Source organism: Manacus candei, unplaced genomic scaffold (genome assembly GCF_025592945.1).
Source record: "Manacus candei isolate 608988 ecotype Guabito, Panama unplaced genomic scaffold, ASM2559294v1 h1tg000009l, whole genome shotgun sequence".
NCBI classification, from domain to species: domain Eukaryota; kingdom Metazoa; phylum Chordata; class Aves; order Passeriformes; family Pipridae; genus Manacus; species Manacus candei.
Genome location: NW_026138057.1, coordinates 4,735,329 through 4,753,945, shown reverse-complemented (window position 1 = coordinate 4,753,945; position 18,617 = coordinate 4,735,329). Strand labels below are relative to the sequence as shown.

Here is an 18,617-nt window from a genome sequence, read left to right as displayed (position 1 = left end):
CAGCTGCTGTCACTTTATATAAATAAAGCCCTTCCCTTTCTGTTCCCCTCCTACCTAGAATAACACCAATTTTGTTATTTTCCGTAGAAATTCTAAGTAAAAGGGATAGTGAATTAGCAGCTATGACAGAAGAGTTATTTACATGTGAGAGAGACATTCGTGCTTTAATGCTTGGGGGGTTTCTGTTTGCTTTTTTGTAGTCCATGTATGAGAGACAGGGTATTGCCGTGATGACGCCCACTGTACCAGGGAGTCCTCAAGGTCCGTTTCTGGGTATACCTCGGGGTACAATGAGGAGGCAAAAATCTATAGGTAAAATGCTTCTCATGTATAGTTTGCCTGTGCATTAATCATATACTTGTAGTAACTTTACTTCTTTCTTAAAGCATAGTCCTAAAATACCTTTGCCTCAGTGAGTGACTATTTAATTTTTGTACAAAGTTCATGATAAAAGAAGTTTGTGTGTAAAGTGATGTAATTTCCACATTCTGCTTTGATGGCAGTAGGCAACTATGGAATTATAATTTAATTGTTTTCTTTAGAATGTTGACTCTAACAAGGAAAAAAAAAGATCAGTACAAGCCCTTTGCAAAGCATTGGGGCAAAACGTTATCCCTTTTTTCTTTGTTATTGAGGTAAAAGCACTGTAATGCTGTGTAGTTTACAAAGCAATCCTTTTGATCAAACAGACTAAAATTCTCCTTTTTTTCATATCAAATTATGGCAATAGATGATTTTACAATAAAGAAAGGAAGAACAGTCCCAAACAGACCAAATTTGGGTTTGCTTTTTTCTTGGTAGTAATCTTAGTAGTGATTTTTGTCAATTTAGAAACACATTATGTTGATGTAAAATTAGCATCCAAATTACCCCAGTATTACCTGGTTTATTTGTGTTAAAAGCTGTATTTGTAATAATATAATGTCATCCTTTGTAAGGAAACATTATGATTTTTGTCCCCAATAGGATCTTCACAGTCCCCTTGCTAAATTCCAAATGCATCTTAAAAATTCATTAGGTTTCCAAGTTGCATTATCATATGCATTTTATAGAGTGCTAGAGCAAGGCAGAAGCTACTCTTCTGCACAGAACATCTTCCCTCTTCAGTAATTTTCATAGAAAATGTACTTCTCTACAGCTACCTTGATGATACATAAGCCCCAAGCATTTGCCTACACGTCAGTGATCAGTTTAATTAAAACTCTGTAGCGTCCTTTTCAATTCTGGCATATGGAAGTCCAACAGGAAAGAATTCCTATGTAGGAATCAACCAAAAGACCTCCTTTACAATTTTGCGTATGCCTTGTGTCATGGGAAATGCACCCCAGCATTTTGGTTTGGATACAGAAATAATACAGTAATAATGCAGAGGGATCCCAGTGGAAGACAGTGTTTTAAATATACTTTCTGATTTTTTTAGGAATAACAGAGGAAGAACGACAGTTTCTGGCTCCTCCTATGCTGAAGTTTACCAGAAGTCTCTCAATGCCTGACACCTCTGAAGATATCCCACCACCACCACAGTCCTTACCTCCTTCACCACCACCACCTTCTCCCTCTCTGTACAACTCCCCCAAATCCCTGACAACAAGGAGCTATGGAACTATTAAACCTCCATTTAACCAGAATTCAGGTGCAAAAATTTCCTTGGTTAGGCCTGAGAGCGTGGGAACGATGATAAGGGACAAAGGGATCTATTACAGACGAGAGCTGGACCGATACTCTCTGGACTCAGAAGACCTGTACAGTCGAAGTGCTGCAGCTCAGGCAAATTTCAGGAACAAGAGAGGTCAGATGCCAGAAAATCCATATTCTGAGGTTGGGAAGATTGCAAGCAAAGCAGTTTACGTGCCGGCCAAACCAGCGAGGCGGAAGGGGATGCTGGTGAAACAATCCAATGTTGAGGACAGTCCAGAAAAGACCTGCTCTATTCCAATCCCAACAATCATTGTGAAAGAGCCATCCACCAGCAGCAGTGGGAAAAGCAGCCAAGGGAGCAGCATGGAGATCGATCCTCAGTCTTCAGAGCAACCAGGGCAGCTCCGGCCCGATGACAGCTTGGGTGTCAGCAGTCCGTTTGCAGCAGCCATTGCAGGGGCAGTGAGGGACAGGGAAAAGAGGTTGGAAGCAAGGAGGAATTCTCCAGCCTTCCTTTCCACAGACCTGGGAGATGAGGATGTTGGGCTAACCCCGCCAACACCACGCATGAGGCAGTCTAAGTTTACCGATGAAGCAATGTTCAGTAGCGAGGATGGTTTCAGACAGCTCATGTCACCATCACCTATTCCTGCACCCAGAGAGCCTGAAAGTCTCTTTAATAGCAGTGAGCCCAGCAATCAGAGTGACTCAAGGACATTAAATGTTTCGTCCAAAATAAAAGGTACTGACAATAGTGCAGTGGCAGCCAAGTCCACGAACGCATCCAGCCCAGAGAGTTACGTGCACCCGGTCACAGGGAAGCTGTTGGATCCAAACTCACCACTAGCCCTCGCGCTCTCTGCCAGGGACAGAGCCATGAAAGAACAAACACAGCAGATTCCAGGCAAAGGAGATGCTGTCAAAACAGACCTTAACAAACCACTTTACATCGATACAAAGCTGAGACCCAACATGGAAACAACTTTTCCTGTTACTGCCACTGTCACGAGGCAAAACACCCGTGGCTTGTTGAGACGGCAGGAGACTGAGAACAAGTATGAAACAGATGCAGGGAAAGAAAAGAAAGCTGAGGAGAAGAAGAACATGTTGATAAACATTGTGGATACCTCACAGCAGAAGTCAGCTGGCTTGTTGATGGTTCATACCGTGGACACAGTGAAGTCAGACGATATGGTTGAAGATGAGGAGGAAAAGGAAGCTGAGATGGAGCCAAGTCCTGAAAACTCCCCACCAGAGAGGGTAGAGGGGAGCAAGGAAGTGGAAGAAAGTGATCTGAACGCACCTGCTGCACCTGAGCCACCGGCATCTCCCTGCAAAACCATCGTGGCAGCAAGCTCTGTTGACGACCCCGTCATCCTGCCCTTCCGCATCCCCCCACCACCCTTGGCATCGGTGGATATTGATGAAGAGTTTATGTTCACTGAGCCATTGCCCCCTCCCTTGGAGTTTGCCAACAGCTTTGATATCCCCGACGACCGCGCGGCTCCCGGGTCGGCTCTGACAGACCTGATCACACAGAGGAAGAATGGCACACCTTTCCCCCCCAGCCAGCCAACAAATTCCCTAGACAACAAAAAGCAAGTGGGTCTTTCAAACTGTTTGCCTGCCTCCTTTCTGCCACCCCCTGACAGCTTTGATAACGTCACTGACTCTGGGATTGAGGAGGTAGACAGCCGAAGTAGTAGTGACCATCACTTAGAGACAACCAGCACTATCTCAACGGTGTCCAGCATCTCTACCTTATCCTCAGAAGGGGGGGAGAATGTGGATACTTGTACAGTCTATGCAGATGGGCAAACATTTCTGGTGGACAAACCCCCAGTACCTCCTAAGCCAAAAATGAAGCCCATAATCAACAAAAGCAATGCACTTTACAAGGACGCGCTGATCGAGGAGACTGTGGACAGCTTTGTGATCCCTCCTCCCGCTCCGCCCCCGCCTCCCATCAGTGCCCAGCCCAACATGGCTAAAGTTGTTCCCCAAAGGACATCCAAGCTATGGGGGGATGTGCCGGAGGTGAAAAGCCCGATTCTCTCAGGCCCCAAGGCTAATGTTATTAGTGAATTGAACTCAATACTCCAGCAAATGAACAGAGAGAAATCCTCAAAGCCAGGGGAGGGATTGGAGTCACCGACTGGAACAAAGACTGCAAGTCTCAGTACAAGGTAAAAGTAATTAACCAAACAATTTCCTGATAAGGGCTTGATTTTTTTGCCAACCCCTCACTAACTTCCCTTGTAAATCATGTAGATTAAAGAAGAGTGTACTCTGTTCTATGTATTTGCTTAATGAATAGTCTATGTCAGACAAGAATTTCTTACATTGTCAATATTTGTGTAGCCTACACCATAGGACAGGAGCTTTCTCAGTCTTCTCCAACAGTTTGCACAAACCTTTCAGTCATTTCGATGTGAGTCACTTGGATTTCTCTTTAAGCAGTATTTTTCTCTTTAATTTTTTTTTCTTTTAAAATGTGGTGATAATTTATTTTTCCTTTAGTCCCATAAGCTATTTTGGCTTCAAACAGGTAAAACATGGTTTTGCTTAGGGTTCCTTCACATTCACTGTGTGGTGCCATTTGATTCATGCTGAGGCCTCTCATAATCCACTTTACCATAAAGCATAAAGCTATTTTAGAAAATTACTCATTGAAATCACTGTGAGGTGTTCATGTTATTACTAAAAAGTTAATTTAGCATCTCTGCCACTTAGTATTGGGGGGTTAAGTTCTACCTTTTTCTGGTTAGTGAATAGTCTCTGATGTTCACAGGTTGAAGTAGGTGTCCCTGACAGGGCACTGCAATACATTCATGTATAAGTGGTTTCCGAAAGGTACTTAAGTGATAAGTTGCAGAAGCCAGACACCACTGGGGGAATGTACAAGTAATTTTGTGGAACATGGACATAATCTCATGAAATCCAGTCACCAAAAAAAAAAAAAAAAAAAGTAAATTTTATTAGAATTATTCTGCTGGTTAATAAGTAAGTCAGCCTTTGAAAAGCTGCTATACTTTGCATACATGAAGATAATTTGATTTTTAAGGGAAGGGTGGCTCTGTTGATTGCAAATGATTGCTCATTCAGAAAACAGTATGATCAACAGCCCCAGCCTCAGGTATTCATATTGGTTCCTGCAAGATGGAAGTCATCAAACTGGTGATAGGGGGGTAATACAATTTTTAGAATGAAGGAATGGAAATAAAACACTGAAATTCTGGAATTCTTTTTGGTGGCACTTGACTAATTGGAGTAGAAACTGAGTTGGCTGTACAGGAAAAACCTTCATACATGAAAAAAAATACTATTTTTGCTAGACATTGATCATGTGGCCTAGTAACCATGGCAGTGTTGCATCAAGGGTTGGACTTATCTCAGAGGTCTTTTCCAACCTGACTGATTCTATGATTCTACGATTCTGTGTTTCTTGTTAAGTCCCATGACCATGTTGCCTTTAGCTTCATGTGTATAATATTATTTATCATCTTTTAATTTTAAACTGATAGGTATTTCCAGATTACAGTGGAGATCTTTACCATCCCTATTTTATTAGAAAATAACTGAAGCTACCAACTACAATGTACTGTAAAAATATCAAAGTATTGTCATTACTGAGAGGAAAATGAAAAGTAGAAGTAAATATACATTTTTTGAGAAAAGATGTTTAAAAATTATAAAGACTGGAAAAAAATTAAAAACTACACTACTTCATTGGAGGAAAGCAAACTATTACATAAGTAAGAGTAGCCCCATATGTTACATTTTAGAGAAAGATCTGACTTAATAAAAATCAAAAAACTCAAGGACAGAAAAGCAATATAAATTTGTAACGCTGTCCAATTCAGATTTGGCAAATTCTTTAGAGGCTCAATTTGGAAACAAAACCATCCAAAGCATTATTTCAATGTGGCTGAAATCCTACTTCTTTCCTGAAAAGTGAAACCAAACAGACATCTTTGCAAATCAGAGAGAGGATCCTGGGATGTAACAATGCCAAAAGAGCTATAAGGGAATAAATAGGATAAATTGGCAGTGGAATAGAGCAGCAAAACTCTTGGCTGCCATTTGACCGTGGGAGAAAATAGAATTCCCAGTGGGAACAGGAGGAAAGAGAACTGTATTTTGTTTTGTTCTGTTTTCAAAAGTGATATGATTATGTTATTTTTTGATTACGAGGTTAACTGAAGATGCTAAAATGATCAGAAAAGTTTACTCAGGATCTCTTTTTTAAGTGAAGTGATATGTGGGAGCCAGCAGAGGAGAACCAGCTACCCACAGATATTAAAAGTATGTTTGGAAAGGTGCTGCAGGCAATTCCTTTTCATCTCAACAAGGGTGAGGTAGAGAAATGGAAATGTAGAAGATCAGCTGTAGATTCAGATTCCACCCCCTGGAGCCGGGCAGGACCTTCCCCTCTGCCTGTGCAAAACCAGCCCCACATGCTGGGGGTGGATGAGAGAGGATTAATTTCTCAGCTTGATAAGAAGTCTGAAAGAGGGAACAGCATAAGCTGTTGATGCTTGGTAAATGCTTTTTTTTTTACTGCTTTTACTCCTGTCTTATCTTTTAGAAGTTAAATAAATTACAGCCTTTCTAACCCACTTGCACAACTGCCACAATTTTTTACAAAGCTGTCAAATATTATGACCAAGGAATACCACCTTGTGAAAATTTCAAGCATGAAAGCTAATATTTAAATTTTAAAGGTAAAATTCCTAGAGTTTCTTGGGGTTTTTTTCTAATATTATAAAGCCTCTGACAGCCAATTGCAGAGCTTGCAGCCCTTCCCTGTGAGGTTGCATTAGAAAGGGAGAAAAGGAATTTTAGCTCATGAAAAGCATGGATTCTGCTAAATTAAAGAATAACTCGTTGGCTCTGCTAAAGGAAAAATGATAAAAAATGAGTATGCCTGTTCCCTTCCCTCAGCCAAGGAGAGGGATTGGGAAGTGTTATGAATAGGAACAACGTTCACAGGTTTACTTGGATGATGTTCACAGCCCAAGCAGCCTGATGAAATTAAAAATATGTAGTTGCTTATTGGCCCATACATGAAGTTATAGCCCAGAGTGGAATCCTAAATATCCCAAAAAATTCCTTTTGCACAGCCTTCTGCAGTAGGTGTACAGTTCTGGTTCATTCACAGCAACTGCCCTGTTAGGGTAGTACAGGGGTGAATTAAACTGTAGATAGTTCTTGCCACAGAAACCCATAAAAATATCTTTTTTTGTATATTTTTGATAAATGAGGATTAGGAAGAGATCATCCTACAATACTGAACATAATTTCTCAGTTATTACATTAAAACCACCCTAAACTTGCTTTTATTCTCGGCACACGGGTTTAACAATAGTTTTACACAGGGTATTTATAGTTTTCCATGGTTCTTGTGGAGACATCAAGTTTCAAGATTTTTAAATAAAGCCTGAAAACTTTTGGCTGGAAACCATCTGCTTCTCAGTGGCAGTGGCTAGCCACGGGATAGGGAAAAGGAGTCTGGTAGGAGAAGGAAAAAGAGGAAGAAGCGAGAGGATGCACTTGCTTATTTTGTACTAATAAAAGCATGGTTTGGTCAGAAGGTTTGAGAAGAGAGATTCCACTCCCAATTTTGGCCATCATTTACTTTAAGAAATTTAAGAAATTATGACCACAGATAGAGATTTTAATCTGGTCTGTCTAGGTAGTCAGGTCCCAATATCTGACTGTCGCTCCCTCCAGTTTTCCTCACCCGTTCTTGTAGAAAACCTTGAGGGTTGCTTGAATATGGGGCTCTGTTTGACCCAAACACCCGGAACTAAAGCCCCAGTGATGAGCTCTGGTTGTGATTCCTATTTCCAAATTTGGATATGCTCATGTACAGCGCTGGGAAGACCCAGGGAGGGAGCACCTGTCTTGGCAGGTGACGCTCTGCTCTCAGTGAGGAGAACAGGACACGTAGTATCGACTGTGGTGTTAGAAATACAGTGGTGCTATAAATTCACTCAAGAGGCTACTGGTTTTTACAAGGAGCTGATAAAAGAATTGGGGAGAAGAGAAAGGCAGGATTTTTATCAGGTGAAGAGAGGAGTGCTGGCTCTGTCTGTGAACCTGGCAGTTGCGTAGCAACATGGTGATCAAGTGCAAGCCTTTGAGACCCGCTGAATAATGTCAGCATGATTAACACAGAATAGACCCCGTGGCTACTGGGGAGAGAAAACACAGCCCCCAGCAAAAACAGCATTCTGGCTCCGAGTATTAATAAAGAATAATGAACAGCAACTGCCACTGCTCCCTCCCAGCGTAGCAAAATGATCGGTAGCTTTGCCACAGGGAGAAACAATTTCTAGTTCAAACAGTGCTTGTGCTCTTCTGGCTGTGTTTGCACAATGTTCCTGTGGCCTCTGGGGTGAGCTGGCGTCACTTCTGGTAGTGGGGAAATGCTCATTATAAATGTGGGAGTTGTGGAGGACGCTTAACCAGGCAGAATTGAGTCCTCTAGGAAAAATAACCTGTACTGTGTTGGAATAACAAGTTTTAAAAGTGGAACTGTCCGTGGCCAGTAGTTTTGGCCGTCTCTGAATTATTTTTTTCACGAGTATCTGGGAAAGTTCCTGTTTTTTTCACAAACAGGTAAGGCAGAACTGAACTTAGAAGCAAATCTTGCTTAGTAGCAAATCCAAGGACTGATCCTATATCTGGTTTGTTGTAAAGGATGTCTGGATCTTGTAGTTGATGAAATAGGTGGGATAGTTCTCAAGCCTTGATTTTTCACTTGACTACTCTCTCAGTAGACTCATTTCATGTTGTTAACCATTTGTCAGCCAATTTCACAGGATTGCTTGCTTTGTTACTAATTTCTGCAGTGTTTCAGTCATTCCATTTTGTCATTTTTATTTGCTGTCATGACTGCTATTGTCAGAGGAGGGTCATGCTGAAGTGCCGTGAAGTAAGTGCCAACCATAAAGCATAGAATATTCTATATTGTACATTCTGCTTCTTTTAAACTCATTGTTATTGCATTTTAGTGACTTTGGTGTTGACTTTGTTACACAGTGCAATGTGATCAGCCTAATCCAGAAATGATAGCCATCCTAAAACCAGGAGTAGGATGTCATTTCAATGTGAAATAAAAGCCACATTCATCAAAGAAGTATTCAGAAAATTTTTAATAACGTGAGAATGTAAGAGAAGATTCCTGAAGTTATGTCTGAACACCTAAAGGGGTGTGAATTTTCAAATACGCCCAAATTCTGCTGGATCTTTGGAGATGGAGAGATGGGGAGGGATGATTACTGCAGTTTTATACACCCATGTGAGGCTAAAAGTAAAGGCAAACCATCCCTTGATATCATTAAGTCATCACTGTTAACTCTTTCCTCCCTGGAACCTGTGGGATTCCCCCCTTTCCCCTTCCAGCTTCCCTTTTCCCTGCAGCTCTGGAAGAGAGGGCTGGGGCTGTCTCCTGGTTTGTGCCCCTCATCAGCACCATCTCTTTTCTGCTGATTGTGTTATTCACATGGAAACTCTGGAACAGACAGACTCCCACAGACCCTCCTGATTATTCTTCCCTCCAACTGCACAGCATTACTATCAACAGACACCAAGCATTCCTCAATTCTTCTCCCTAAAATAACACTATTATGAGAAGCTCTGTATCCTGCCAGTCATCACTTCAGCCCTTGTTCTTCATCTTCCCCCAAAACAGACAGTTATTGTCTTACTTTCCTACCATACAATTTTCCTTTGACAGTTCAAAAAGAAAGTAAAAATACTAGGAGAGATGAAGGCGAAGTCTGGGGTTTGTGTGGTCTCAGAAATCTAAGAAGTTAATTTCTCTCGGTACCTCTGTGGAGGAACCACTTGTTGCTTCTCTTGGTTGTTAAGACGTATTTTCTCTCATACAATGGAAGAGCTGTGTCAGAACCAGCAAGTCTTTTGGCAAGTTGTAGGATGAAACAGCTCCCATGAGCTGAGCATGATGCTTTTTGGGGTATTTCCATGGGAGCTGCCCCACCATGCCCTCTTCCACTGATTTGCTTCTGATATTAACAGTAAATTTGAATCTTGCAAATATAATCTAAAATTTAAAAATAATTTCTTACCTACAAGCTGGCTTTTATACTTGTAGGCATTGTGTCACATAGGTTATATATTTTGATTTTAATATGAGGCAACATAATGAGCATTGCAATCAGTGCAGGCTCACAGTAGTAAATGTTTATAAATTACTACCATATGCTGATTCAAATAGAACACATTTTATTTAAAATAATTATCAGACTTTTCACCTTTTTTAAAATGAAATTTGGGGGTTGGCAGGTTTAATATGGATTTAATGTGTTTAGGATAGCAGATGATCAAATAAGGCATAAGAAATTGCTCTTATTAAAAATCTGGAAAACCCATACACAACAAACCATGCCTGCTTTCCAGCTGGAATGTGCTTGCTTCTTATTGACCAGGATACGAATCAACCAGAAAATGCAAGACAGATGATGGTTTCAAGGCTGTGTCTGCACCACAGATTGTATTGGAGATGTCGTAAATTATAATTTAGGATGCATAGGAGTTACATAAATATCCTTATTTTTTCCCTCGCATTACAATTACAGTGCAGCAGTCTCTATAATGTGCTGGAGTTGATATGGCAGGTGAAAAAAAGAGGAAAAGAATGAAAAAAAGTAGTCTTGGAATTAAAGGCTTGGAAGTGAAAGCCTGGAAGTGCTACTGTGGGCTTCAGCAGACTTTTGTGACCTTCACTTGAGGGCTGTGCTGGGAGCAGAGCTGGCTGAAGCACAGCAGCTGGGAACTGAGCACAGTCTCACTCTTGCAGGTTGCTGAATAATTTTGGAGGCAACGGTGACCTCAAGTTCCTGTAGTTAAAACTTTGCCCTAAAACAGGAGAGCTGCTGCAGCAGTGGGGTCCTAGACCCACAGACTTGTCCGTGTTCCAAATTGTGTAGAAGAACTAATAACCTCCTTGAAAAAGGGGTGTTGCTGTAGGATTGAACCTGTCCATGTTAAAGAAATACTCCTGAGCTACTGGATAAAAGGTTTAATATTTAGAAGAGCTGCACAACTCATGTGGCTGTAAACTGAGCTGGTATTGAAACCTCATGGATCAGTTAAAATAAAATTCTTATCCCTGTTCCAGAGTTTTACTGTAATGGTCAGCAGTCCTCAACCTATGGCTTGAAAAAAGGAAGATGTCCCTAGATCTGCTGCTGCTTCCAGCCACATGAAGCCAGTACTTTGATCCAGGCTGACAGAAGGCAATGGACCACAATGCCTGGGTTGCTTTGCTCACCCAGTATTCCTGCCTGTGGGACTGAGAAGGGTAGAGAACGGTAGCTAAGGAATGCTTAAAATAAGAACACACACTTTACTTTGGGAGGTTTTGCTTTAGTGGTTTAATATGCTTTATTTAAAGGAACAGTGATTTCCTGAGCGGGGATGGACAGGGAGTCTATAAGAGGAACAAAATAGAAGAGAAGCAGCAAAATTGAGTTACAAAGCAGAAGGTGAACACTGAGCCTGGAGCTGTCAGTCAATTAATAAAAGTTATCTTTCATCATCTAGCATAAATGAACATGGGTTTTCATCACCCATTTGATGTTGTCATGAGGGGTGTGAATGCAAAACCATAATTTCTAGTATTTGCAAGACAGGAAAGTTAAGTAGAAGAGCGATTGCAGGTAAAGATCAGGGATTAATTTCCACATTTTTACAAAGCTCATTCTGCTTTTCTTGCCCTCACTACCCCAGCCTTTTTCAAAGCAGTTTTTTTGTTCATTTAAAATTATATCATGCCTTAGTAATGAGTGTGAGACTCCTCATGCTAAGGTAAAGTAGGTAGAAATAACTTGCTTCCCTTGGTTAGTAGGATTTAATATTTTCTTGCCATAGATTTTTTATTCGTAGGAATGCTTAGCTCCAGCCCTAGAAGACAACGAGAGCCATTAAGCTCTGAAAAATCACAGGAAACAGTCAAAACCTTGCCAAGTGTTTCCTTTCTTTGTCAAATTACAAAGCCATAAGTGCCAGAAGTGTTGTTCCTACTGGGGTTTAAGCAAAGTACCAATCTTTCAGAAAGATACCCCTGGTCCCATTGAAGTATATGGAACAACCTGTGGGAAATCAGTGGCATTGTTCATGTGAATAAGATATATGTGCTCCAAGAAATTATTCTTAGTGCTTTTCTAATAACACGGTGTTGGAGCTTTGTTTGAATGGGACTCCCCACGTCAGGAGCATGTGCTGGGAATGTTGGAGTGGCAGTGCTGCAGTTACCTGGTGTCTGGGATGGTTTATTTTGTGCCAGAGCCCCAGAGGGGATGCAGGGAGTGTGTGGCTGTCAGAGCTCACCACAGCCAGCAGCCAAGCAAGAAATCACTGAAGGAGGTCTCCAGGTCAAGGCTACTGGGGCTGCAGTGTGAGAGAAAGGGATTAATAACCTGACTTAACACCTCTGGTGAGCTGCCTATGTTTCTTCATTTTGGTACGTCCCAAGGGGAGCAGGTTAGGGTAGGTGGTGAAGAAGTGCCGGCACCACCATCTTTTTATTTAAAATTTTAACCACTCTTCTAGGCAGAATGTGAGTGACCAAAGCCAAACTGCCCCCTTCCGTGGGCCTTCCCAATTACATGGCACTGGGGAATAGACCCAGTGAGGGAGGATAACCCTATGTGCCACATCTCCCTTCCCAGCAGTCCCAGTGCTCTGCTGAAAGGAGAAAAGCCACCATGATTACTCAGGGCAGAGGAACACAAGAGGGTCTCTCATTATACAGCACATTTAGTGGTGGGGGGACACACCTCAGAGACAACAGAGGTAGAGTTTGCCCCCTGCTCTGTGGATCATTTTTGGTACTTCATTTGGTGGCAATTAACACAAAAGGTTTAAGCAGTGACTTAGAAGTGAGGCCACAGTTTCTTCCATACCAGCGCTTTAACTGTAGGGGCTCCAGAACCCTGGTCTTCCTTTGGCTCCATAAGATCTTTCTGCACAGCAGTGAATCTGCAGGATTAATGGAAGCATTGTATGTGACATCATGCACCCAAGTTATCTTCAGTTCTGCCCAGGTAGGACATGTCAGGCCTGGGAGCAATGTGGCACTCAGAAACAGAGGGCTTCAGTCAGGATCCGGGGTGGAAATCTCACTACAGCATCAACCAGATCATCCCCTGGAGTCCATGGCATTGCTTCAAGGATAAATAAATCCCTCCTTTGGTCTGCAAGTGCTTTAAATTGGTTGTCTGAAGGTTTTCCCAGTTGGCAGGATATTTTTGAAGTGAAAAACTCTGGATCTCAAGGCACTCGAGTTCTGTGGAAGGTCCTGAAGAGCACACACGCTGACTGGCAGACTCTTCTCATAGGAATGAGGTCTGTGGGGTTAAGCATTTTGTGATATGAACAGACCCAAACCTTCTAAATTTGTTTCTGTAGCCACCAGGTAAAAGCAGACCTGCCTGCTCCTTCACCTGCCCTGTCAACCTGGGCATCAGAGTGAGCATCTCATGCCTGCTTAGTTTGTAATCTGAAATTTATTTTCTTTAGGCAAAACTTGATCACAACTACATCACCTCTGGGCATGCACAGGAGCAAGGATTTTGTCTCCTTAATTTTGTAGTGAAACTGACAAAGTATAATTTCTGTGTAGAAGGAAATGGTCACAAAGTCTTTTTAGGAACCTTAGAGGGAGTGTTTCATGTTTAAAGCACAAAAAGTCCAGCTGAATAGAAAGGGAAGTAAGAGGAGCTTGTGGGGCATGTTCAGTGAACAAACGGGACTATAAACATACCCTATAATATAAACATACCATAAAATTCACTGGGTAGATGCCCAAAGATCCAAAATCCATTGGTTCTGAAACTTTCTACAACTATTATTAACCATGTTATATGTAAAACCAGTGGGTTAAAGCTGAAGGATCCCAACCCTCCACATGACGAACGGAAGGTCAACTCCTGATCACACTTCACAGGGAACACAAAGTGCTCATGTGCTTGATCCACTTGGTGTTTCTCATTTAACCAGGAGTTAATTTGGTGTGGCCTCAGAGAGGAAGAATTTGCTCTGGGAGGTGTTTTTTTGCACTGCTCATAAGTAAAGGTTTTGTTTTGAACTATGGCTTACCATTGGTGGTCCTTTTCCAGGGAAGATTTCATAATATAATTTTTTCTACTTTTAACTTGATGTGACTCACTAAAAAATGGAAATATTCAAGCATTCCCATGCAGTAAGTACTACATGTTGAGCCTTGCAGCTGCTGGCTGCCAGATCTAACTCTCCCTGTCTGTTTGCAATTGCAGGAGCACAGAAGTCATGAGTACTGTCTCAGGTACACGAAGTACAACAATCACTTTCACTGTCCGACCCGGAGCCAGCCAGCCGATCACACTGCAGAGCAGGTCCCCAGACTATGACAGTAGGACCTCAGGAGCAAGACATGCTCCAAGCCCTGTGGTTTCACCAACAGAGATTAATAAAGACATCATACCTGCCTCTCTGACTGCTTCTGCTTCAGCTTCATCTCCTTCTCCAACTCTGTCTGATGTATTTAGCCTACCTAGCCAGCCCCCTTCTGGGGACTTATTTGGCTTGACCACAGGGCGCAGCAGGTCTCCTTCTCCCTCAATATTACAACAGCCAATCTCAAATAAGCCTTTTACAACTAAGCCTGTCCACCTGTGGACTAAACCAGATGTGGCAGATTGGTTGGAAAGTCTAAACTTAGGTGAACATAAAGAAACATTCATGGACAATGAAATAGATGGCACACATTTACCAAATCTACAGAAGGAAGATCTGATAGACCTTGGAGTGACTAGAGTTGGGCACAGAATGAATATAGAAAGAGCTTTGAAGCAGCTGCTGGACAGATAAGAATAGCTATTTTGCCTCACAAACTTCTGTTGATAACTAGAGATGGGCTGGTACTGACATACCCCAAATGCCTTGTGTGTCTGCGAGTGCCAGCAAAATTGGGGGATGGGGAAGGGAAAAACAGTTGAATTCCTGGTACTCAGGTGATGCAGACTGTATGCTACATGCCCAAACACAAATCTAAAGATGTTAAAGTAAGTGGGGCCATTTTATTTCAAAGTTGTGGGGAGATATGAGAGAGAGACAATTGTTAACTTCAAAAATACTATCTCTTGATGCCCTTTGCTGGGATCGTGATGTACTGCTTTTCCTTCCATTTCAAATTGCAAACATTTCAGGGCTTTTATTTATTGAGAAAAAGAAAAAATAATTGAATTTTATTTTTTCTCTTCTTGACCTTCAGTCTCCGAGCAGGCTTCCTTCCCCAACTCTTGGCTCATTTTAAGAGTACAGGTTGCTTCATTACCATTCAAACCCATTTTTTTTAGGAGCAGAGGCATGATATTGAGATGGGTACAGGAGTTCACGTTACTCTTTTTTACTGGTTTAGCTCTCTGATTTGTTGGCAGTGAAGCTGGTTGTTCTGCTGGAAGTAGTTCAAAGGTAACCTTGCTCTGTTTTACCTGGTATTTCTTTATTTCTGCAGTTATATTTAGCACTCTTCCAAGGTGGCAGAACAAGTTCAATATACGCTCCATTGACTTGACCTGTAAGATAATGCAGATGTTGCATAAAACCCAAGGAGGGATGCACACTTAGAGGTACAATAAAATGAAGCTAGTTTGAACCTGAGATCCCCAGTTTTCAACCAGCTAAACCACTGCTAATTCACAATGTGAACTCCACAAGACGGGAAAAATTTTGGGTCATGTGCAGATGCATCTTTTGGACTCAAAAGTCGGACACTCAAATATGCTGGGCCCTGAGAGGTGCTGTTTAATTCAGTGAGTGGTAAGTGCTTAGTTATTTTCGACATCAGGCCAAAAAAGAAGGAAAAAGGCAGATGAATGTTCCCATTGAAGTCAGTGGGAAGGGTGCCAGGATTTTAGGATTTCAGCCTGTTAAAAATGGAAATGTTTCAGATTGTTTAAAAAAAAAAAAAAAAAAAGACAAAAAGGTGACACCAAGATGGAAAGAGATGTAGAGTGTCTCAGGATGCATGTATTCCAAGAGCCCAAGAGGTTTGGGGAGGGCTCCAGTGTCTCATTTTATCACTGTTAATAGGTATTGGCTTCTTGACAGGCACAGGGTGCTGGGGGGAGGTGGACGCTGCTCATCCTTTCTTTACAGGACAGATGTGTTTACCCTGCCAGAAACCAGGGCTGGGTGCTGGGGGCAGAGAGAGCTTTCCAGGAGACTTCAGTCAGCAGGGGAGAAACACCCACATTTGGTTCACATGACTTTTAAAAAAAATTTCTTTTTTATTTTTTTGACATAAATTTTAAAGTTAACAAGTCTCTCTCTACATGTTTGGACTCCCCTTGTAATTAACACCTCTGAATATCTGTGAGTTTTGTAGGTCTTTATGGACAGAATATTCAAGATGTTCAAGGTGGGTAAATTGAGTGTGGATGGCTAAACTGCCTACCTACCATACTTTCAGGTTCTCTTACATTTTACAAGGTACCTGACTTTCTTTCCTTGATATGGTCCTTGATATGGTCCAGCCTATCTCTAATTTTTTTATTGTGATTATTTTTTGCTCACAAACAAATGTCTAATTAGGTCTGCAACAGCCCTAGTATGAGTACATAAAGTTTAGCATTTTAAATATCTTTCTTTACTGCAAGTTTAAATAGTTGTACAGATAGTTTATAAGCACAATATTTTAAGAAAATAAGTGGCTGGTCTACTGGGCAGCCTTTGTGCCACTTCAGTGCTAGGAAGTTAAAAACAAGGAAAAAAAAAAAACAACAAAAAAAAACTTTTTGTGGTTTACTACTATTTCTGTGGAATAGTAAGTCTTGACCTTTTTAAAATCAACCTCATTTGGATGCATCTGAACCAGCAGAGCTGTGTTATATTTTCTATCTTTGCTAGAACTTCTACAGAGGAGGATGAATATTTCTTCAAAAGTGGTTGTAGTTACCAACACATTGGATACTCACAAAAAGCAACTTATTTAGCCTCCTGCCCCCTTTATGGAACAACAAATATTTTGACCTAACATCTGTTACTACTCTATATTTGTATTTGGAAGTTCCAAGGAACCTTGTAATAAAAAAAATGAAGTACTAAGTCATTTTCCTTTCAAGAGTACTGAATTTTTCCATAGGTGGTGTAGAAAATGGCAGTTCCACTCAGATAGTTGATGCTGGCAACTTGAGGCCATCACATACTTTAAGAAGTGAAAAAAATGGTAATTTAGCCATCTTTGTCTTCCATTTGGTGATACGACAGAATTCAGTAAATAAACCACTAATGCCATGCTCTTTTTTCTTTTTTTGTTTGTTTGTTTATTTGTTTTTGGTTTGTTTTGTTTCTTTGGGTATAGTTGCTATTACCTCTATAACATGTGCCAGAAGTACATTAAAGAATAACAGTAGTAAAAGAAAATGTAGAAGTTGACTTTTAAGCTGCTTTTGAATCACAACCTTGTTGAATTTCTGTTGAACAAGTGCTGACACACCTTTTAAATTCCAGTTGACATCATCCCTTTCTTACACAAGTGTGTTTCTTGCTCTCCTGCATCTTTTCAGGCAATGAAAGAGTAGGTGCAATGCAAGGAGTAGAAAAGAGGTTGAACACGTTAAAGAGCCAACAAAATAGTTGATTTTTTACACTGTGTCTTACAAAATGAAGGTAAGGAGACCTGAGAGGACCTACTTTCACCACGAAAATACACCTCTGCCAAGATGAATTGGTGTCTAAGTGGGGGATGGTTTGGCTACAGAAAGCAATAGTAACAGATAACGACATCACCTCTGAGTGTTCTCACCAGTCTGGAAATGTTGGGGGGGAGGAGAGAAGACCCATTTCTTTCATGCTACTCTGATAGTGAAAAACAAGTCGTTAGAGATCTATGATATTCTGGGTTTTAGGATCAACTTTTGTTTATATACTGTAATTTAAATAAATTGCATTTACATGCCTAGTTTCTGTAATATTTGTGTATACAATACCAAAATCCTACAAGATGTAAATTGTGTATAACTGCACAGACTCCTTGCCCTAGGTGTCTGAGAACATTTTAAGTTTAATTCATATATTATAAAATTACTAGATGTGACTGTTGATTTACAGAATTTACATATCACAAAAGGTTAATTATTTGTGGTACTTAAGTTAATAAAAAAATAGTGAATTCTTTTTCTTTTTTCTCAGTTCTTAAAAAGCATTACCCAGTTGATCTGGCGATGATTATGTGTATGAGCCACAAATATTGATAATTTTTCCATTACATTTTTTCTTTTCTTTTCTAGATATTAATATGTTTCTCGCTATAGTTTGTGTAACAACTTGTGTTCACGTTATCTATGTTGCTGTAATTTTTGTGCTTTAATTCCTCTTATTTCAACTGATTAAAAAAATCAAGCTCCTGTAACTTGCACTTTTCCCCAATCCTTAATACTCTTGTATGGCAACCAAAATTACTGTAAGAAATAAATATAATATTGCACTAAGGTTGTGGTTCTGATTGCAAACAGAGAACACTGTCTGGATTTTTATTAAAAAAAAAAGTTGCCAAAAAACTTGCAATTTGTTTTGAAAACACATGAAATGCTTTAATGAAATGTAGGTAGAATTAATAGAAAATAATTGATTTATTGTTGGGAAAAAGCATTTCCTCTTTATTTCTTCTTTTTGGTTAAAGCATTTTTTATGCTGAATGTTCATGTACTGAATTTCAGGTTCATAATTGAAGTTTGGAAAGTAAAAAAAAAAAAAATTAGGAAGAGATAGAAAACTTCGTATCTATTTGCCTTAAGGTGGATTTGGAATAACCATGGAATGTTCTTTGTCCTGGCTGAGCATGGGGGGAGGGATGCATGCCCTGAACTCAGTGCTACTGGTCCTATTCTGTTCTGCAGTTTAAAAAGGCACTGAAAAGTGGGATTTTTTTTTTTTTTTTTAAATTTTTTTTGGGGGGGAGGAGCTGG

General features: G+C 40.6%; 1 protein-coding gene across 4 annotated transcripts in view; it reads left to right on the top strand.

Annotated features, from left to right (window-relative positions):
• Positions 1 to 18,136, top strand: part of SHANK2 (SH3 and multiple ankyrin repeat domains 2) — a 339,413-nt gene extending 321,277 nt beyond the window's left edge. For all 4 annotated transcript variants that reach the window (XM_051776895.1, XM_051776897.1, XM_051776898.1 and 1 more), the window contains 3 exons: positions 201 to 312; positions 1,421 to 3,824; positions 13,944 to 18,136. In XM_051776895.1, the coding sequence (XP_051632855.1) occupies positions 201 to 312; positions 1,421 to 3,824; positions 13,944 to 14,517 (3,090 nt within the window). In that variant the 3' untranslated portion in view covers positions 14,518 to 18,136. The remainder of the gene's footprint in view (positions 1 to 200; positions 313 to 1,420; positions 3,825 to 13,943) is intronic.
• The last annotated feature ends 481 nt before the right edge of the window (positions 18,137 to 18,617 follow it).